At 39.2% G+C, this 18,979-nt stretch overlaps 1 protein-coding gene across 1 annotated transcript in view; it reads left to right on the plus strand.

Annotated features, from left to right (window-relative positions):
- LOC5570660 (MOXD1 homolog 2) overlaps nucleotides 1-18,979 on the plus strand; it is an 82,300-nt gene that overhangs the window by 27,045 nt on the left and 36,276 nt on the right. Inside the window, exon 2 of the mRNA XM_021849706.1 lies at nucleotides 9,734-10,209. Coding sequence (XP_021705398.1) covers nucleotides 9,940-10,209 — 270 coding nt within the window. The 5' untranslated portion in view covers nucleotides 9,734-9,939. The remainder of the gene's footprint in view (nucleotides 1-9,733; nucleotides 10,210-18,979) is intronic.

The following is an 18,979-nucleotide window of genomic DNA, read 5'->3' on the forward strand; positions in this document are numbered from 1 at the left end:
GGCTTGGGGGTGTATTAGATTTCCATTATCGACTTTTGGCGTGTGGCACTAGTGCATAGCTTCACAGCTTTCCGGTATCCAATTCGCGCGAGAAATTACACACTTCCTTGTATACACGTATGTGTGTGCGTGGGTAGAGATTGCGTTGCCCCATTCAGCAACAGGAATTTGCAATGCTAATCCTTCCAATATCCCGACTCCCTCGACGCCGTAAGCGACGTAATTTTCTCCGGAATCCAACTGACAAAGGTGCTTACACGACAGCGGAAAGATACTGCCCGCATTTTCCCGGAACGAGTAAATATGTGCTCGAACATATCCCCATCAGCACTCTTCTCATTAACGGGAAAATATTTTCCCTTCCGGACCTTGAACCCCCGTCCCCTCCTCCAATCCGAACTCGGATAAAGTATTGATCCGGCATCGGGTTCGCAAAAAGCGTGCCAATAAACTTCAACGATAAGGGTTCGAATAGCCCAACCCCAAAACCAAAGGGGGTGGAATCCCGGCACGTTGAACAATGTCGGTTGGCGTGCCTTCCGGTTGACGGCGGCCTTGGTTCAGACACCGCGGGCCGACCAGGAAACCACTTAAGTAGATCTTGAACGATTCGCACCGTTTCGGCGAAATGGTAATGAAATTGTGTGCCTCTTTCGATGAAAAATCCTTTTTGGGGGATTTTCCTTTTTTTTCTGTTCTGTTGTCGTCATTTAGATCAATGGGTCCATTGGGTAAGAAGAGAGAAATGTACTTCGGATGGGTCAAGAGTGGTTCCACGCGAAATCGCCCATAAAATGCTGAAATCTGACATGTACCATTCCGATTTGGATGAAACTGCGCTGATGTATTAAGTATATGAGACGAAAATTATCTCATATAATTGGGGATCGTTTAGAATCGAGAGTAACTTCTGATAAGGGCGTATGTATTTTTGGCACCACCATTTAAAAAAAATGTACCTCGGAAACCGTTTGTTATAGAGAAATAGTAACTGAGGAGGGATGGTAGACAATCAAATAGGCTTTGTAAAACAAAATATACACTGAAAAAAAAAATACTTTTATTTTCATGAAAAAATCGAAATTAAACCTCAAAACACAAATTGCAAAAAATCGGTATCTTCGATTTTTTTCAAATTTTTTCTTTAAAATTTCAATGTAAAACCAGATGTTTTTAGCACAGTTTCAACATGGTGCAATCTAAAATTAAAAAGTTTTTCTAAGAGCAACTTTTGGTGCATTTCTGAAAATTCTATTTCTGGCCGTAGAAAAGACGTTTTGATGCTGTAATATGCTTCTTCATCCAAAAACAATTCAAAATGCTTATAACAATGATCTTCCTAAAACTAGCCGTTTTCTAGATATTTAGGATTCAATTATATTAATATCTTAAAACTTAAGAAATTACTCCAGATGCTCCACCAACAATGTTACGTTTATCTCTTTCCACATTAATATCCCATGTTTTAAGGGCAGTTTCAACATGGTGCAATTTAAAATATTTTTTTTTTCTAAGGGCAACTTTTGGTGTATTTCTGAAAATTCAATTTCTGGTTATAGAAAAGGCGTTTTGATGCTGCAATATGATTTTTTATCCAAAAACAATTCAAAATACTAATATCAATGATCTTCCTATAAGTAACCGCTTCAAGATATTTGGGATTGAATTGTATTAATATCATAAAACTTAAGAAAATACGCCCGTTTCTTACATTATACCAGATGCTCCATCAACAATGTTACGTTAATCTCTTCCCACATTAATATCCCATCTACTTTTTCTTTGACATTTAGACGGTTGAATGAACTGTTCGAAAGATACAGGATGATTGTTGGAATATTGTTGAGAATTAATATAAGTATTACCACAGACAAACAGACGTAACACTGGATAAATTTCCATCGCCCACGAGTTTAACGATCAGTTTAAAATACAACAGTTGTCAAGTTCACAACCAGAGGCGCGCGCATCGCTTTCCCTCGTGTTTGGCGGCAAATAATATTGTTACATATTGTTATTGTTACTTCTCAACAATTCGTTTGTGTGTGTAAGTGTCAAAGATAAAGTTGATGAGATATTATTACGCATTTCATTAACCACTGGACTCCGCAGTTAGTTTTTATAAGTGAGGGAAGGAAAATAAAAGTGCGATTCTGCATCCAATCTTGTTGATGTCTTCAGTGCACTCATTCATTATAAATCGTAGAATAAGTGCGCTGAAGACACCAACAAGATTTGATGCAGGATCGCACTTTTATTTACATTCTCGCACTTATGAAAACTGACTGCGCAGTCCAGTGGTGAACGAAATACCCAATAATGTGGGAAGAGATTAACGTAACATTATTGATGGAGCATCTGGAATAATGTAAGAAACGGGCGAATTTTCTTAAGTTTTATGATATTAATATAATTCAATCCCAAATATCTTGAAGTGGTTACTTATAGGAAGATCATTGACATTAGAATTTTGAATTGTTTTTGGATAAAAAATCATATTGCAGCATCAAAACGCCTTTTCTATAACCAGAAATTGAATTTTCAGAAATACACCAAAAGTTGCCCTTAGAAAACAAAATTTTATTTTAAATTGCACCATGTTGAAACTGCCCTTAAAACATGGGATATTAATGTGGAAAGAGATAAACGTAACATTGTTGGTGGAGCATCTGGAGTAACTTATGAAACGGGCGTATTTTCTTAAGTTTTACGATATTAATATAATTGAACCCTAAATATCTTGAAAACGGCTAGTTTTAGGAAGATCATTGTCATAAGCATTTTGAATTGTTTTTGGGTGAAAAATCATATTACAGCATCAAAACGTCTTTTCTACGGCCAGAAATAGAATTTTCAGAAATGCACCAAAAGTTGCTCTTAGAAAAACTTTTTAATTTTAGATTGCACCATGTTGAAACTGTGCAAAACATCTGGTTTTACATTGAAATTTTACAGAAAAAATTTGAAAAAAATCGAAGATACCTATTTTTTGCAATTTGTGTTTTAAGGTTTAATTTCGATTTTTTCATGAAAATAAAAGTATTTTTTTTTCAGTGTATATTTTTTTTACAAAGCCTATTTGATTGTCTACCATCCCTCCTCAGTTACTATTTCTCTATAACAAACGGTTTCCGAGGTACATTTTTTTAAATGGTGTTGCTAAAAATACTTACGCCCTTATCAGAAGTTACTCTTCATTTTAAATGGTCTCTCCACCAGTGGAAAAAACTTATTCTATTATATCGAAACTATGTGCAAAATTCCATTTGAATCCAAGGTAGTCGAGTTTCATCGTTTACCGATTTGGCGTGGAACCGCTCAGCCTAAACGAGGTTCGGTTTTTGGTAATATGTTATTGCGATTAAATGGTTGTTGGAATAGTTGATTTTTCTATGGAATATGTGATTATTGAGAGCTTTGTCGTTTCACAACTATAAACAATTCAGGTGATTTACAATTACTGTTATAAATTCTATGAAAGATTCGTCCAATTTCATGTTTGAAAAAAATGTTACATAAAGGATTACACAGCGTAACAAAGATATAATTTGATCATACACTTTACTTTTGTCTTTGAACAACCCTCTGAAACTCTATGGAAAATGACTGCAATGTAATAATTCCATTACAGGCAAAATTTCAAGTTATTTGTAGTTCGTCATCCAAATTTCAGCCAATTCGGACTACCAGAAGCTGAGATACAGCACCCCAAACTTGAGCATGTTGTATGGAAAAACAGCATTTGGTTACTAACTTATATCACTGACTGTATGTTGGAGTCTTAGAGAGTCTTTTTGGTAAGTGACTTGAAGAATCTTTTATCAATATAAGAGATAATATGACATAGGAAGTCTTATCGTTAAGAAACAAAAAAAGTTTTAGCCAGGAAGTGGACTGGGGTTTCATAAATCCAGAAGCAGTTTTCTGACGTGATCTTCGATGGAAATTTTTGAAAATCTCTGGAGCATCATCTGAAGTTTGTTTCTTTAGACATTTCTGAGATAGGTTCTAAACATACTCTTTGATGGTAAAATTTCTGAATGAAACCTAGAGGAAACTATTTAAAATGGGAAGCAGCTGTCTGAAGGGTACTTGAAGGAATCTAAAAGAAATTACCTAAGGAATGTCTGGAAAAATCTGGAAGCTACTTGAATATATTCTGGAATTTCTAGAGCAATCTCTTCAAAAATGTTCATAGAACATCCTAAAGAAAATACAAAAGGTGTCGATAAAATAATTCCTAGAGAAGTCTGTGATGGGTTTCCCCAAAGAACCCATAAAGGAATCACTAGACTTGACTGAGGAAGATGCTCTGGTGGAGTTGGAACAATTTAAGGAAGAATCAATGAACTTCTTTGTTTTCCGGACAGGACACATCGAGGATGACAAGGTGATGCTTTCTTTCGAAGTAGCGGCTCTTTTCTCCAGCGTTCCCAGTAAAGGATTCCCTAAATCTTCTCGAGGACTAGTTATTACCCCAAAGGACGGATGCAGCATGGAAAGGAAAGGTCAAGACCTACATGTGGATGGCAAGATTTTTGTGAGACTTCTGTGAAGACTTGTGAGGAAATCCCTGTTAGGTTTGCTTATCCCTGGGTATGCAATAAAAAATTGTTTACGTTTGCTTTCTTTTTTATCGCATTGTGATGAGACCTCTGCTGAGACATCTGTAGACCTTTGTTTGGAGCTGTCTGTTGATTTTTTTTTAAAGAGATTGGTGAAGATTTCCATCGGGACTTTTTTGAAAACTTCCTTCATGATTTCTGGGTTAAATTTTGTAGAGGCTTCTATGGACACACCTGTGAATATTGTTGTGGAATCATCTGTAAAATTTTGCTACAATTATTTTTGTTCAAGAAATGTATAGGGACTTTTGAGGAGACCTATGTAGAGACTATTGCAGAGATTTTTGATTGGTTCGCTTCTTCTTGGATATGCATTAAAAGTTTGTTGCTCTCACTTTTATTTTCACCGCATTCTGGGAAAGATGTCTGGTGATTCGTGAGTTTCAGTAGAGACTTCTTTAGAGCTGTCTGTTGAAGCTTTTGTGAAGACATCTATGAATATTTATTTCCTATATAGACTAGTATTAAATTGATTTTTAAAGAAACTTCTGTGATGTTTTGTGGAGACCTCTGAAGATGCTTCTGCCGATTCACGTGTGGAAACTTTTGTAGAAAATTCTGTGAGGATATGTAACGTTTATGTCGAATTTTGGGGATATCTCTTTGAAACTTTATGCTGAAACTTCTACAAATACTTCATTAGAGGAGCCTATGAAGATTTTTGTTTTTGTAGATATCTGTGAAGTCTTATGTGAAGAAATGTTGGGATTTCTAAAAAAAACTTTTGTTGATACGTTCGTGAAAACTAATGCATATCGAGGATATGCGCCGTCCAAAAATAACGTAACTAGCTAGGGAGAGAGAGAGGGGTTCATACAAAAATTTAAAATAATCCTTATAAAAGCGTTACGAAGGTATGAGGGGGAGGGGGTTGAAAATTGTCTAGTTTAGCGTAACATAATAAATGGATGCTGCCATATATCTATGATGGTTTTTGAGGAAATTTATGTGGAAACATATGAAAGTTCTTGTGAAGATTTTTGTTTTTTGAAATATCTGTGAAGTCTTCTGTAAAGATTTATTGGGAGTTCTATAAAAAAATTTGTTGATACGTTTGTGAAAACTAATGTTTAGGTTTTTATGTATATGTCTATAAAGATTTTTGTGAAGACTTATGTGGAAACATCTGTTAAGGCTTCTATCGAGACCTCTGTTGAGAAATGTGTTCAGACTTCTCAGAAGATCACTGCTGAAACCTTTGTGGTGTTGTAGCTTTTTTGTAGTGATCACAGTGAGCCTCCTTTTGATAGCATTATAATAATCCTTGGGGAGAAAACTTTGGATACTTCTATGTAGAGATGGCAAAACGGCTCTTTTGGTTCAAGTAAGGGAAATCGGTCAAACATTTCGTGAGTTTCTGGGGAAGAATGTACGAAGAATGAGAGGGCGAAAGATACGAAAGGAAAGACGCATGTCGCGCAACAGGGAGTGATCTGCTCTTTTTTCGATTCACTCGGTTCAGTTCACTCTTCCTTTGCGAGCCGCTGAGTCACTGAACCTTTCAAAAGATCCAGTTCACTAAAATGAGTGATTCGGATCGGATCCGTTCACTAAAATGAACTGTTTTTCCCATCTTCAATCCTAACGGAATCACTCACTTCAGTGAATCGGATCTTTCGAATGGTTCAGTAAAGGAAGATCGAACTAAACCGAATGAACAGCTCCAACGGTTCATAGTATGCTTTTGCTTGATGCTTGATAATTATCCTCAACATCATCAGAGTTCGATGACATACTCTAGAGCAGCGTGCTCCCTTGCCTCTTTGCGAGGGAGCGAAAAAATGCTAAGCAGAGAGGCAACAACAATTGAGCGAAGAAGATGCAGCACAAAACACAACAGAGTAAAATTCCATCAGAAAAGAGTGCCATCACAATTCCCCGAGGACTGTCTTCTTCGGGCGGAACGCTCAAGAGTTCTTTTGAAGCGTGAGTAAAGATGAGCATCGTAACAAAAGAGAGAAAGTACCAGAAAAAATCCTCGCATTTTTTTTGCACTCTCACTCGAATTGCTTGAGGATCTGAGTTAATAATTTTGAGTTTATTTTTTATCCTAAGAAAATCGGCAAATTAGCCTCCTCTTTGCATCGCAGAGGAGTATCTAATATAGGAGCCTGGTAATAAAAAAAGATGATGGTGATGACAAGCCTGCCAAAAATTATGTTCGCTGCTTACCAAACATGACGTCATCTTCAGCAACTTCGTAAACTTTCGGCTCACCGAAGTTGGCATTGCACAACCACTACTTCAAAACTGAAGTTATCCCAAATACAAATTTGATGCTTCGACCACACCTCTAAATACCCCATATCGATTCCATGTCGCGCAAATTGCATACCACGAGTTGTGCGATCTTTTGCTTCCTTCTTCTTCGTACATTCTTCCCCAGCAACTCACGATTTGACCGGACAAGTCAAATACTCGGCCGATTTTCTTTACCCGAACCAAACGAAAGATGCAAACCTAGCCTATCTAGGGGAAATGGTTTACCTAGAATGAATTTATAGCTGAGAAAAAGAAGGTTTTGTATGGAAATTGACATGTATTTACAGTTGTGTTCAGAATAATAGTAGTGAAAGCCGATTTTCATACAAAATGCTCAACTTTGGCATGCTGTAACTTCGTTTCCATATGAGCAATCGGCTTGAAATTTTGGCAGTGAACTACAAATATACTCAATTTCATTAGCACAAGATTTGAAATTTTTTACACTACCGGCTAAAAAGTTAAGCACCAGGTGAAATCGCTCAAAATAATAGTAGTTTTTATAATTTGAATATCTGCTGTGTTTTGAGCTTTTGAATTTTTCTTTATTCATCGTTTCAACCATTTCCACCCAAGCTATAAATGTATAAACAAGCCATTTTTTTACAAAATTGTTGCTGAACAAAAATTAACAAAAGAAAAACTACTATTATTTTGAGCGATTTCACCTGATGCTTAACTTTTTAGCCGATAGTGTGAAAATTTTCAAATCTTGTGATAATGAAATTGAGTATATTTGTAGTTCACTGTCAAAATTTCATGCCGATTGCTCATATGGAAACGAAGTTACAGCATGCCAAAGTTGAGCATTTTGTATGAAAATCAGCTTTCACTACTATTATTCTGAACACAACTGTAAATGTATCTACTTTTCCTGACCTATGCGCTTTGCAGTTCAGGTGAACACTTTCTTTCTTCATCTTTCGGTTTCCTGTAATGCAAGTTCTTCTTCTTCTTTCTGGCGTTACGTCTCAACTGGGACAAAGCCTGCTTCTCAGCGTAGTGTTCTTATGAGCACTTCCACAGTTATTAACTGAGAGCTTTCTATGCCAATTGACCATTTTTGCATGTGTATATCGTGTGGCAGGTACGAAGATACTATATGCCCTGGGAAGTCGAGAAAATTTCCAACCCGAAAAGATCCTCGACCGGTGGGATTCGAACCCACGACCCTCAGCTTGGTCTTGCTGAATAGCTGCGCGTTTACCGCTACGGCTATCTGGGCCCCGGCTGTAATGCAAGTGGGCAGGGCAAATTTGTCTGTCTATGCTGAGAGTGCTGAGAGCGATGAGAGTACGGAGCAGCAGTAAACTGTGCTTGCATGTGTGGCGTGGCTCGCAGAGCAAGGCACGTGTCAAGCGTTATAAAAAAGGCGATATAAGAATAGATAAGAATATGTATTGGAAAAGACTTAGGGTGATGTGCTAGTATCCATCGTATTAAGCATTGATCAGTGAGAGCTGCAATTTTCCCAGTATTGCAGTGAATGATGCTGATTCAAACCGATGCCAAACAATTCTTTCTCAAAACGGCTTTAGCATTGTACAATAACATTTTGATAAAATTGATCTGTTTTTGGAAATAATGCAAAGAAAATGCATCTTATCGTATTCTCAATCCGTCGTATTGTTTTCAACTCCGTCGCCATCAGTTTCCAGATTCGTCCCACAACTCACGGCTCACTGTGATGTATTGAGTGGTTAAAACACAATATATCAACGCTATAATAAAATGTTTTACTAAAAAATATAGATCTACGGGCATTTCCCTCCATTCCTTCAGCATGATGGAATATACTAATTTCCTTTAAAATTCATTGTTCGTCATCAAAATTCAGCCCAAACATATGAACACAATTCCTTTTGACCGTACAATTATGGCATTTGCTCACAGTACAGCGAAAACAACACAATCAAAGGAACCGTATTTTTACGTCGAGCGTCGCGCACACATTGATGCGCCCAAGTTTTTTTTTCTCAGTACGACGGATTGAACTTTGTTTACATTCTCAATTATACGCGGCGGTTGAGGAAATTTCGTAAAGTTTGGTGATTAATTGAAGTTTTACGGCGTGTGATTGGAATGAAATCCTTCAGTGAAGAAGTACGAAGGTTTTCCATAGTGAAAATAAGTGCCCGGCGAAGTAAGTCACCCACGGGGGTGGGAAGAAACTTGTGTTCGAAAGTGGTGTGACTGATGTCGATCGCTAAGCATTTCTCTCAAATCGTGTTCGTCCATGCGATTTCGGTGAAAAAGTGAAAAGTGGATAATTGAACTGAAGTTATTTATCAAAATACAGTAGTTTCATTGCATTTTTGGTGTACAGGTGGACGAATCATAAAAGCTTTCACAAAATTACATTCGGAAAATGAATCTATGTTGCAGGTAAGTTGGAATACCCGCCGTAGTGGAACATTTTAAGTTTGATACGACGAATAGTAGCTCTTACGACGAAGTAGAACGAAACCCTACTTGTTCTTTTTAAGGGTCACTTTTTATCTGAACCGTCATCGAATGAACCGACTCTCGCCAAAAAAGAGCGAGTCGGTTCTTTTGGAAGGCTTCAATTCATTTTGCCCACTTCTACTTCTATGTAAAGGAACATCTGTCTCTATGAGATCTCTGGTAAGATTACTTTATGATACCCCTATCGAAGTTCATGAGCAGATCACTGTGAAAACCACGACTCTGTGCAAAACTTTTTGGGAAGCTCCAATTTGGATGCCTATTTTTACGCTATACAGAATACGAAAGCCAATACACTAACATTTACGAACAACGTATGAATTCTTGTACTAATATATCATGTACTAAAGATATCCCTCTTTTTCTTGATTGCATTGCAGATATCTACGCATCCAGATTATCAAATTCGAGAAGATCGTTGAAGAATGATAGCGTTCAACATGAGTGACGAACGGTGAAGAAATATTCCGTGTACCAAAGTGTAATCATTGTGTGTGTGTGTCAAAATCCAATCGGATCTAAGTCCGTTTCAAAAGAAAGCGTAACAAGTGAAAAGTCCCATTCCTTAATCAGTGCAAAAAGTGCAATGAGTCCCACCGCGGTGACAATGTCAACGCCGAGGCTAGTGTTCCTCGCGGCGCTGGTGCTGGGGGCTGTGAGTGCTGCCCACTGGGACCACGCCGTCGATCTGGACGAAAACTACCGGCTGCTGTGGAGCATCAACAATCAGGACATTACGTTCGAGGTGCAGGCACGGACCCTGGGCTACGTCGGGCTGGGCTTCTCCACCGATGGGTCCATCTACGGGGCCGACATCGTGATCGGCTGGGTCGACAACGGGCAGGTCCACTTTCAGGTAAGTCCAATGCAAACTATGCTATTGGAGGGGGTGCGAGGGTCGAGATAATTATCTGGGAGATTTTTAGAAAGTTCGTTTTCATTTTTTTTTCGGGAGATCGCTTAAGGGGATCCTCCTCCCATCGCTTTGGTGATCGGTTATTGCTGCGTTCGTCTTCGATGACGGCGGAGATAATTTAGATGTGAAGATTGCTATCGCAGTCAAAACGCGCACGTTGGCGTCATCGTCGTTTTGGTCGTCGTCGTCGTCGCCGCCTTTTGCCTCTTTGTTTTATTTTGTTGGTTGAGCTAATTTAGAAATTCCTTCCACTTTTCGTGAGCCTGGAGCGAACCGAGAGCCGATGCGTGCTCGGCGTGACTTTGTATGAGTGGCAGCATGACGGAATGCGAATATTGAAAAAAGCGAACCTATCACACAGACGTGGCGGGTGACTCTGCCTAATTGTCGCGCTCCAAAAGCTGTGCGCAATGTGGCGCATCGTCGTCAGCGCCATGTGCAATACGCGAGAGGAAACTAAAAATCTTGACTCGATTCCGCGCAGTCTGCAGCAAACGGGCCGGAAAAAGTAATTAATCTCATCAAAAAGTTATGAGCATTTTTCTTTGCTGCTGTTTCATTTTTTTTGCTACAGATAAAAGATTGAAATTGCTCAATTGCAAGGCGACAAAAACTTAACCGCAGATTAAGTTTTTTTTAGTATAATTCGAATGGAGCTAATCAAATCGAGTATCACTTCATGGGATATTAAAAATGTAATAGGGACATGATCAGAATCAAAATCAGCGTGAGTAACCAGTTTATTACAAAAGAGACTAGAGTCGGTGAAGACCACATCAATCGTAGAAGGGTTTCTAGATGAGGAAAAACAAGTAGAGCTGACAGTGTATTGCATTGAGAAATATCCTGAAGAGCTCAAATCAAATAAAGTTTTGCCTTTGGAATTGGTTTGCGAATTATTCCATGAACGATGTTTGGCATTAAAGACACCCATGACAAAATGTTTTGACTTATTGCGAGTCCTTTTCCGCAAGTCAGTTTGAAACAGTCCCTGTGCACTGAAAGGCAAATAGGCAGCTATAAAAGTATATTTGCTAAGCTGTGCTCCAACAGAAACATCCAAAGTTTCAAAAACTTCGTTTTTGAGTGACGAAAGGCCTATGAATTATTATAGCAACTGCACCACATGCTCCATCCAGGCCAGGGACGAAAAAAATCATGCTCACTATACTCAATTCACTGAATTTATGCCACCATCAAAGTAACCACACCACCACCAATATGATTGTACCAATGAAGATGGCAAAAAAGTAGATGGGCAAAACAAACAACGATACCCGTATGTCGTTGGTATTTTTGATTATCAGAAGCAGAAGAGTGTCAGTTTTAGAAAATTGATTATCAATGAGGTTCAAATTAATTAAAAAATATGCTGCTATACGGATAATGAAGGATCCGATGCACGGAATGGATTATATTGACGCGTCTTTAGTGTGCCTCGTGCAAAAATTTCAACTTCCCGAAGCGGAATGTAAAAAAGTCAAGCTTATGAGAATGAATATCATTTTTTGTTTCCGATTATCAAAAAGCGTTTGAGTAGCAGCAGGTTAAAAGGAAACTGACAATCTTGCGCAAGCGCTTTGCCAATCTTTGTTGTGTTGTCAAGGTGAGGATAAAAACAAATAAAAATCAACGAAGATTCTACCCAGCAAGTATCAATGTAGGCGAGGGTAGATTGAGTATTTTCGTCCCTGATCCAGGCGATGAATAAAAAAAATGGGTTTCTCTTGTGATTAGATCAACTATCCTGTATTTTTTTGCAATCACTCGACGAACTTGCAAATTTGAATTAGTATTTAAACGAACCATCGTTTAAATACTAATTCAAATTTCGTGAATCAAGTACCCTCACTTGACTTAGCCACAGTTCTCAGATCGCGCAATCACATCGCATGCGGGGGCGTCCACTTTGACAAGCCTTCGCGCGCTTCCTTAAGCGCCTCAAGGGATCCGTTCGAAACCGTAATCGTCGTCGTCGTCGTCGTCTCTTTTAGATTCCCAGATGTATGGCGAAGGCACAACATGGGAAAATTTATGTCGCGATGCCTGTCACAGGGACGCACCACTGTGCATTAGGGCGGGTCAAATTTCAAACTTCATATTTCATGTTTTATTTACAATCTTAACAGACATAAAGAGACTTCCTTCAAATTTTGAACAATTGAAGTTTTAATGTCGGCCGCCTTTTATGGTTTGAAGAATGAATTTTCACTACGCGACAAAACTTTTTTTACTGACATTGCAAAACTAAAGTTGTTGGATTTATTTTTTTATTTCTGCATAGTTATTTCCATATAAATCTACTTCACTTTTAAATCACTAAAGAAAATGCTGAAAATATCGCATTATTATAATAATTTTATAGAAGATATGGGAGATTAGATGTCCAAATTTTTTTGTAATTTGAAACGCCCTAGTGTACAAGTGATGGCGAAGGTGATGCGGCGGAGGGTGTTTGGTTTTGCGATTTGCGACATGAAATAAATTAGCATGATGTGGTGGATGGACGCCCACGTGCGAACAAATATTCCACCGTGGTACCTACCTGCTGGCCTAATGTTGTGTTTTAGCAAGCGAACGGGCAGAAAATTTTTCCAGTCTCTGGGGACAACTAACTACTAATAAACCGCTGCTGTCGGAGTTGTTCGGGCTGTCGTTGGCTTGGGTTTAGGTTAAGGAGATCGAAGGGAGAAGGGACAAGCGTAGGACACTTGTAGCGAAAAGTTTGTTCGGAGAAACATGTGCCGAGACACGAAAGATTCCATGTTTATGATCGATCGGAATTTACTTGGCGGGGAAATGGAGTGTTAGACATGGTGTTTTTCTTTTGTGGAGTACGGATTGTTTGCTTTTGTTTTGTGAGTGGATGAAGTATGAGGTTTTCGAGATTGTTGCTTTGGAGATTCGTGAGAGTTTTACTTTTGAAACTGATCGATGATGTTTGTCACAATTTCTGCAAAAAGCTTCGGAAGCTAGTAGACCTTTCATATTTTGCTATTCTGAGAAATCTTTGCGATTCTGAGAAAAATCGGTGACTTTGGAGAGAATATTTTGAATCGTGACAAGACCTTTTGAGATTTTGATACGAATATATTGAATATCAGTAAGAATAGTTAGGTACTCTGTGAGAATCTTCGGGATTCAGAGGGGATCTTCATTGAATTCCAACGATTATCAGTAACCCTTAATTGAGTGAATAGCGGTATTTTGGTGCTTAAGACAAAAACGTGTTCTGCAGTGTATTCAAAAGATTCCCATTGAAACATCAAAACAATCAGTACAATCCCAGAAATTTCACAAAAAAAACAAGAACCTTACTGGCCTTCAAAGTTTTATCTCCCGAAACACAAAAAAATGAAATTCTGAAGATTCTGACTAGAATCTTAGGATTTCTATCAGAATTCAAGGAATTCATAGCAATAAGCATGAGCATTAGGGTGCGGCTTATTTTTCAAAAGTTCTCAGAACTAAAAATTCGTGTTCTCTCATGAATTCAAACTACATTATAAGAGGTAGGTAGGTACTTTTCGGTACCAAAGTATTCCGATGACTCGAAATGCATGATTTTTATATTTTTTTTGAATATACATGAAGGTGTAAATCAAATGGCAGACCTAGATCCATCCAGGTATTATGAATTCGGTACCGGTGGGGCTCAAATGGGACATTCTTTGAACCGGCCTCCAGGAATACCTCCAAGACTACCCCAAAGAATACCTCCAGGACTACTTCCTATGAACTACTAAGGAATATTGGTCCATTCCTGGACTTTCAGAACTACCTCAAGAAATTCCTCGAGGTTTACCTCCAGGTATTCCTACAATAATTCCTCCAGGAATACCTTCAATACATCAAAGAATACCTCCAAAATCTTCTCTAAAAATACCTTAAAAAATTCCTCCAGTAATACCTCAAAAGATCTCCCCTGAAACATCTGCAGGAATTCCTCCAAGAATACCTTAAGGGAATTCTCCAGAAAGAACTCCAGGGAGTCCTCCAAGAATACCTCCAGGACTTCCTCCATGGATTTCTCCAGGACTACCTTTAGGGATTCCTCCTTGTATACCTCCAAAGATTCCTCCAGGACTACCTTCAGGGATTCATTGAGGAATATTCCTATGAATTACTTAAGGAATATTGTCTCCTATGATTCTTTCAGGAATTTCTCACAAGATTGCTCCAGGAAAATTTTCAGGCATTCCTCTTGGGACTCCATCAAGAATTCTTCTGGGAATTTCTGCAGGGATTTATCTAGACCTAGAGCTTTTATTAAAAACTACTCAAGGGTTTCTTCTGCAGTAATTTCTCCAGATATTTCTTCACGAATTCCTCCAATAGTTCCTCCAAAGAATCCTCTAGGATATCAGTAATTCCTCCTAAGGTTCCTTCAAAACTTCTCCTATGAATTTCATCAAAAACCTGAGAATATTGAATCTAAATTCTTGATGGTAAAGATCATTCTGAAATGAAATACTAACATCTATTATTGAACGCAAAAAAATCCAAGGGTAAACCTGAATTTCAGTAGCACGAGCAAAATTCCGAGAATAACACTGAAACATCCCACATTTATCATAGGAAACCAATACTTAGTCAACAAATTCAGCAAAATCTTGGTAATCTTACTAGAATCCATAGTATCCTAGGCTAGATATTTTATGATGGCCAGGGTAATTTGCTATAATCTCAAGATAACATATCTGCTTCAAGTATTTAGTAATACCTCATGCTCGAAAGAAGTACGGACTACAAGTTCTTGAGACTATTTATTCATACCAGCAATAAAGTTAACTAAGGCCATACAAAGAACAAACAAATAAAAAAATTTATTTGATATTTCCCTCTAATAGTTTTTAAAATAATATCTGTTCTGGTATGACATATTTAACCTATATGGATAACTCGTAGGGGGCCTTCCTTAGCCGTGTGGTTAGAGTCCGCGGCTAAAAATCAAAGTCATGCCGAAGGTGTCTGGGTTCGATTCCTGGTCGGTCCAGGATCTTTTCCTAACGAAAATTTCCTTGACTTCCCTGGGAATACAGTATCATCGTACCTGCCACACGATGTACGAATGCGAAAATGGCAACTTTGGCTAAGAAAGCTCTCAGTTAATAACTGTGGAAGTGCTCATAAGAATACTAAGCTGAGAAGCAGGCTCTGTTCCAGTGAGGACGTAATGCCAAGAATAAGAAGAAGAAGGATAACTTGTACCAACGTTTGACAGCCATATGATCATTTCTGCCTTATGATTGGTTAGGTTTTGTGACCAAAGGGGCAAAATGACTGATTCAGCTCAATGACTTATACGAGCTCATTGATGGTTTGCATGCAAGTTTAAAATGACAAACGATCCCAACAGTTCGGTCATTAGGCCATTAGGCATTAGTTTAACTAAGTTACCGATTTGAAATAACCACTGTATGACGGGGTTGGTGGTCTAAAGGCTACCGCTTACGCTTCATATACAAAAGGTCGTGGGTTTAATCCTAGGCCCGTACCTTTCAACGTATTTTGTAGTTGTATCTATCACTTGCTTCCTTCCTCCACTATACATCTAGCACACTTAATCTGTTCGTTCATAGCAATCGCCAGAAACGGACAAGGAACCGTTTCCCTACGCTTCAATTCTTCCATAGTTATAGCACGCCTTTCCTTACGCCTGACACGTAGCCTAACCAGAACCAAGCCACTAAATTACCTTACCCCCTATACCTTTCCGCATAAACTGGCGTAGATGCAGGGGTATTTCCTGTCTAATGTGGATCCATTTTTTAATGCAGCATCAATACCTCTAACTTCTCTTCATTAGTCTGCATTCTGACGTTGCAGGCGCCATTGAGGCCTAAAACTATACTGAGTGTGTCTGTTAGTTCCAAGCAGTCATCTGGTTGGTTCCTTGTGTAAGTGCAGCTGATCTGGCGATGCTGGAGTAACAACCACGGGCAGCCAATCAAGCTCAAGCTCAAACTCAAATTACCGACTTGAAATAACTGCTAGTTCAGTAGACTTGGTCATACAGTCGCTGAAGAGATTCAAATCAGGTCTGTTTCTCATGGCAAGTTAAAATTTAATGTGAAGCTATTTCCTTCAAGGTGAACTGAAAAATCCTCACTAGTCACTAGTCAGTCACTAATTTAATACCTTTCGCAGCTAATTGGTTCTGGCGTTGCACTAAAGCCGCAAAATAGCCGAGCTTAACACTTAAGCAAAGAGGAAAACTTGCTCCGCAATTAATCACACGTTCCATAAAAAAAGTGCGCTCATTCTCGAGGCTCAATAAAACTTTCCCATCGGTTGAGGCCCCTGTCGCAATTCCACCCGAAATCGTAAACCGCGCTCAAAGTGCAAGCAGGCAGGCGACCGGCGGCGGCGGCGGCCATTAAAAGCAAAAGCTTACAAATCGCTTTCCCGTTAAAAATGACGAGCTCTGCCGCCATATTGCTGCCATCACGCATTTATTATTTACCTTTCCCATCGGCTCCCGATGATGGTGAAGTGCGCGGTTTGCAAAAAAAAACGACCATCAAATCCCGGGTGCACACTCGCGTAGGGACCCCATCCAGAACCGGTAGCCAACCAACGATGGTTGACGACGACGACGACGACGTGCCGCTTTTACGATCCAATTGCAGTTTCTTCGTTTCTTCTCCGGGTTCGGGTGGTGGGGTCTTCCCGTATGATAAGCCGCTGCGAAAATCATCGAATCTGCCGAACGCGATTACGAAAACTACCTAGCTAATAAAAGCCTTTCGCGGACCACAAGTAGCACAAAAGAGGATTAAGTCCGCGCGCGATTTGCTTTTATATGACCGCATTTCCGGATTCCAGTTGGACCGGGTCATTATCGTCGTTTTCCGTGTTAAGTTTTATAATTAGTATTTGGAGTAAGATTACTTATGTGCAATTATGACCTAACTGTGCATTTATCGCCAAGGCTGAAAATCAATTGAAACAGACAATAAAGGCTCAAACCCAATGATAGCGGAACGGCAACGGAAAGCGGAACCGGTTCGCCAGCATGAACTATAGCATATTTGTCGACTCAGACTTCGGTCACTTTCATTCGTTGACTGTTCAGTCAGGATGGTGTGATTCATGCTGGCGAACCGGTTCCGCTTTCCGTTGCCGTTCCGCTATCATTGCGTTTGGGCCTTAAGGCTCGGGTCGCGACCGCACACGAATCCCAACCGAACATATCCATCAAAGCTTGCGGCCTCGTAGAGCCCACAGACAGGGGACAGGTGTGTGGGTGTGGTCACGAACCGGATATGAAAACGGAAGTGATGATGCGCGTTCTCGGCTCAGCTGGCTCTGAGAAGGTTTGTAATCCTTTGCGCCGAGCTCGAATGGGAAAAAGCTTCGCCATTTTTTCTTCTCTTCCTGCCGACCGGTTAATCCGGACTATGCCGCCGTAGTCGTCGACGGCCATGCTAAGCGCAATTGTGAGCCGGACCCATCCACACAGGAGAGTGCAATTTCCGTTTTGTAGCATCAGTAAATGCTTCGCAAGTTGAAGGTACAATGTACGACGATAAAAGCCGGCAAGCAGAAGGTCTCACCAGCATTTCATGTAAATTCATGCGGGACAGTTATCCGGCTAGGATTCTTTTTTAGCCCTGACGCTCTCCCTTGTTGGGAGATAGAACCATTTTGAAGATTAAAATATATTAAATTTTTACTCGACACTCGACGTACGAGGGACCTCACGTTGTTTCGTTGGTTTACGACCAGCTTCCTACGTAGACTGCATACAGGGTGGGTTTTTTTGTGGGGAGTTTGGGTAATACGGTTCACTGAGAGGAATAAACACTTCTCTAATGAACGAATTTTTTTTGAACCAATGGAATCTTTATTATTAGTTACAATTTGAATACAGAAAATACGGAATACTAAAGAAACAGAATTCGTTCTAGTGGAAATTGAACCCACGGACAAATGTTTGTTAGACTGGTACTTACTTACTAATCACAGATCATGTTTTGGTATAGAACGTCGTATTGTATCTCTCATACAATTTCGAGCTTAAATATTTTGCCCAGGCATTGCAGAATTCGTTCTCAATTGATTTACAGTCGAATCTATACATCTCGATATCTCTCCCAATGTCGATGATTTTTTTCAAATCGTACCAGGAAGGATTTTCTTCTGGAAACGGAGTGATTTTCAATCTAGTATTCATTCAACATTTGTTCTATTTCTCGATCCCTTCCTATCTCGATAGTCCCTTCGAAATCGAGATGTGGAGAGTTGACTGTGGAAGCACGATCACAGTAAGCGAAGAGAAAAATCGCGTCTGAATCGGTCCATGATCGGCAATGCTTCGTAAGTTGTTTCAAGCTTGATAAACAGCAGCAGCGATGGAGAGCTCTGAAGAGAGCGATGATAAAACCCATTTTTCTCGTTTATTTACCATTGGGGGTTGGAGTTTTCCTTTAGGGTGGCTGATCCAGTCGTAGTGTGTGTACCAATAATAGTGGTAGTTTAATTTTAAGCGTGTTATAGTCAATTTTTATTTTTTTGTGTATTTTTCCAACATGGCCCTTATTAAATTGATATGAATGTGTATAATCTGTATGAATGGAAATTAGTAAGGAAATAGTAGAAAACAATTAAAACCTTAACTTTTTTGCTCCTTTGCACCATTAATAGTGGGACGTTCCTATAATAGTGGTTTTCAATGGGAAATCAATGTAAACCACTATTATAGGAA

This window comes from Aedes aegypti, chromosome 3, assembly GCF_002204515.2.
Source record: "Aedes aegypti strain LVP_AGWG chromosome 3, AaegL5.0 Primary Assembly, whole genome shotgun sequence".
Classification (NCBI taxonomy): domain Eukaryota; kingdom Metazoa; phylum Arthropoda; class Insecta; order Diptera; family Culicidae; genus Aedes; species Aedes aegypti.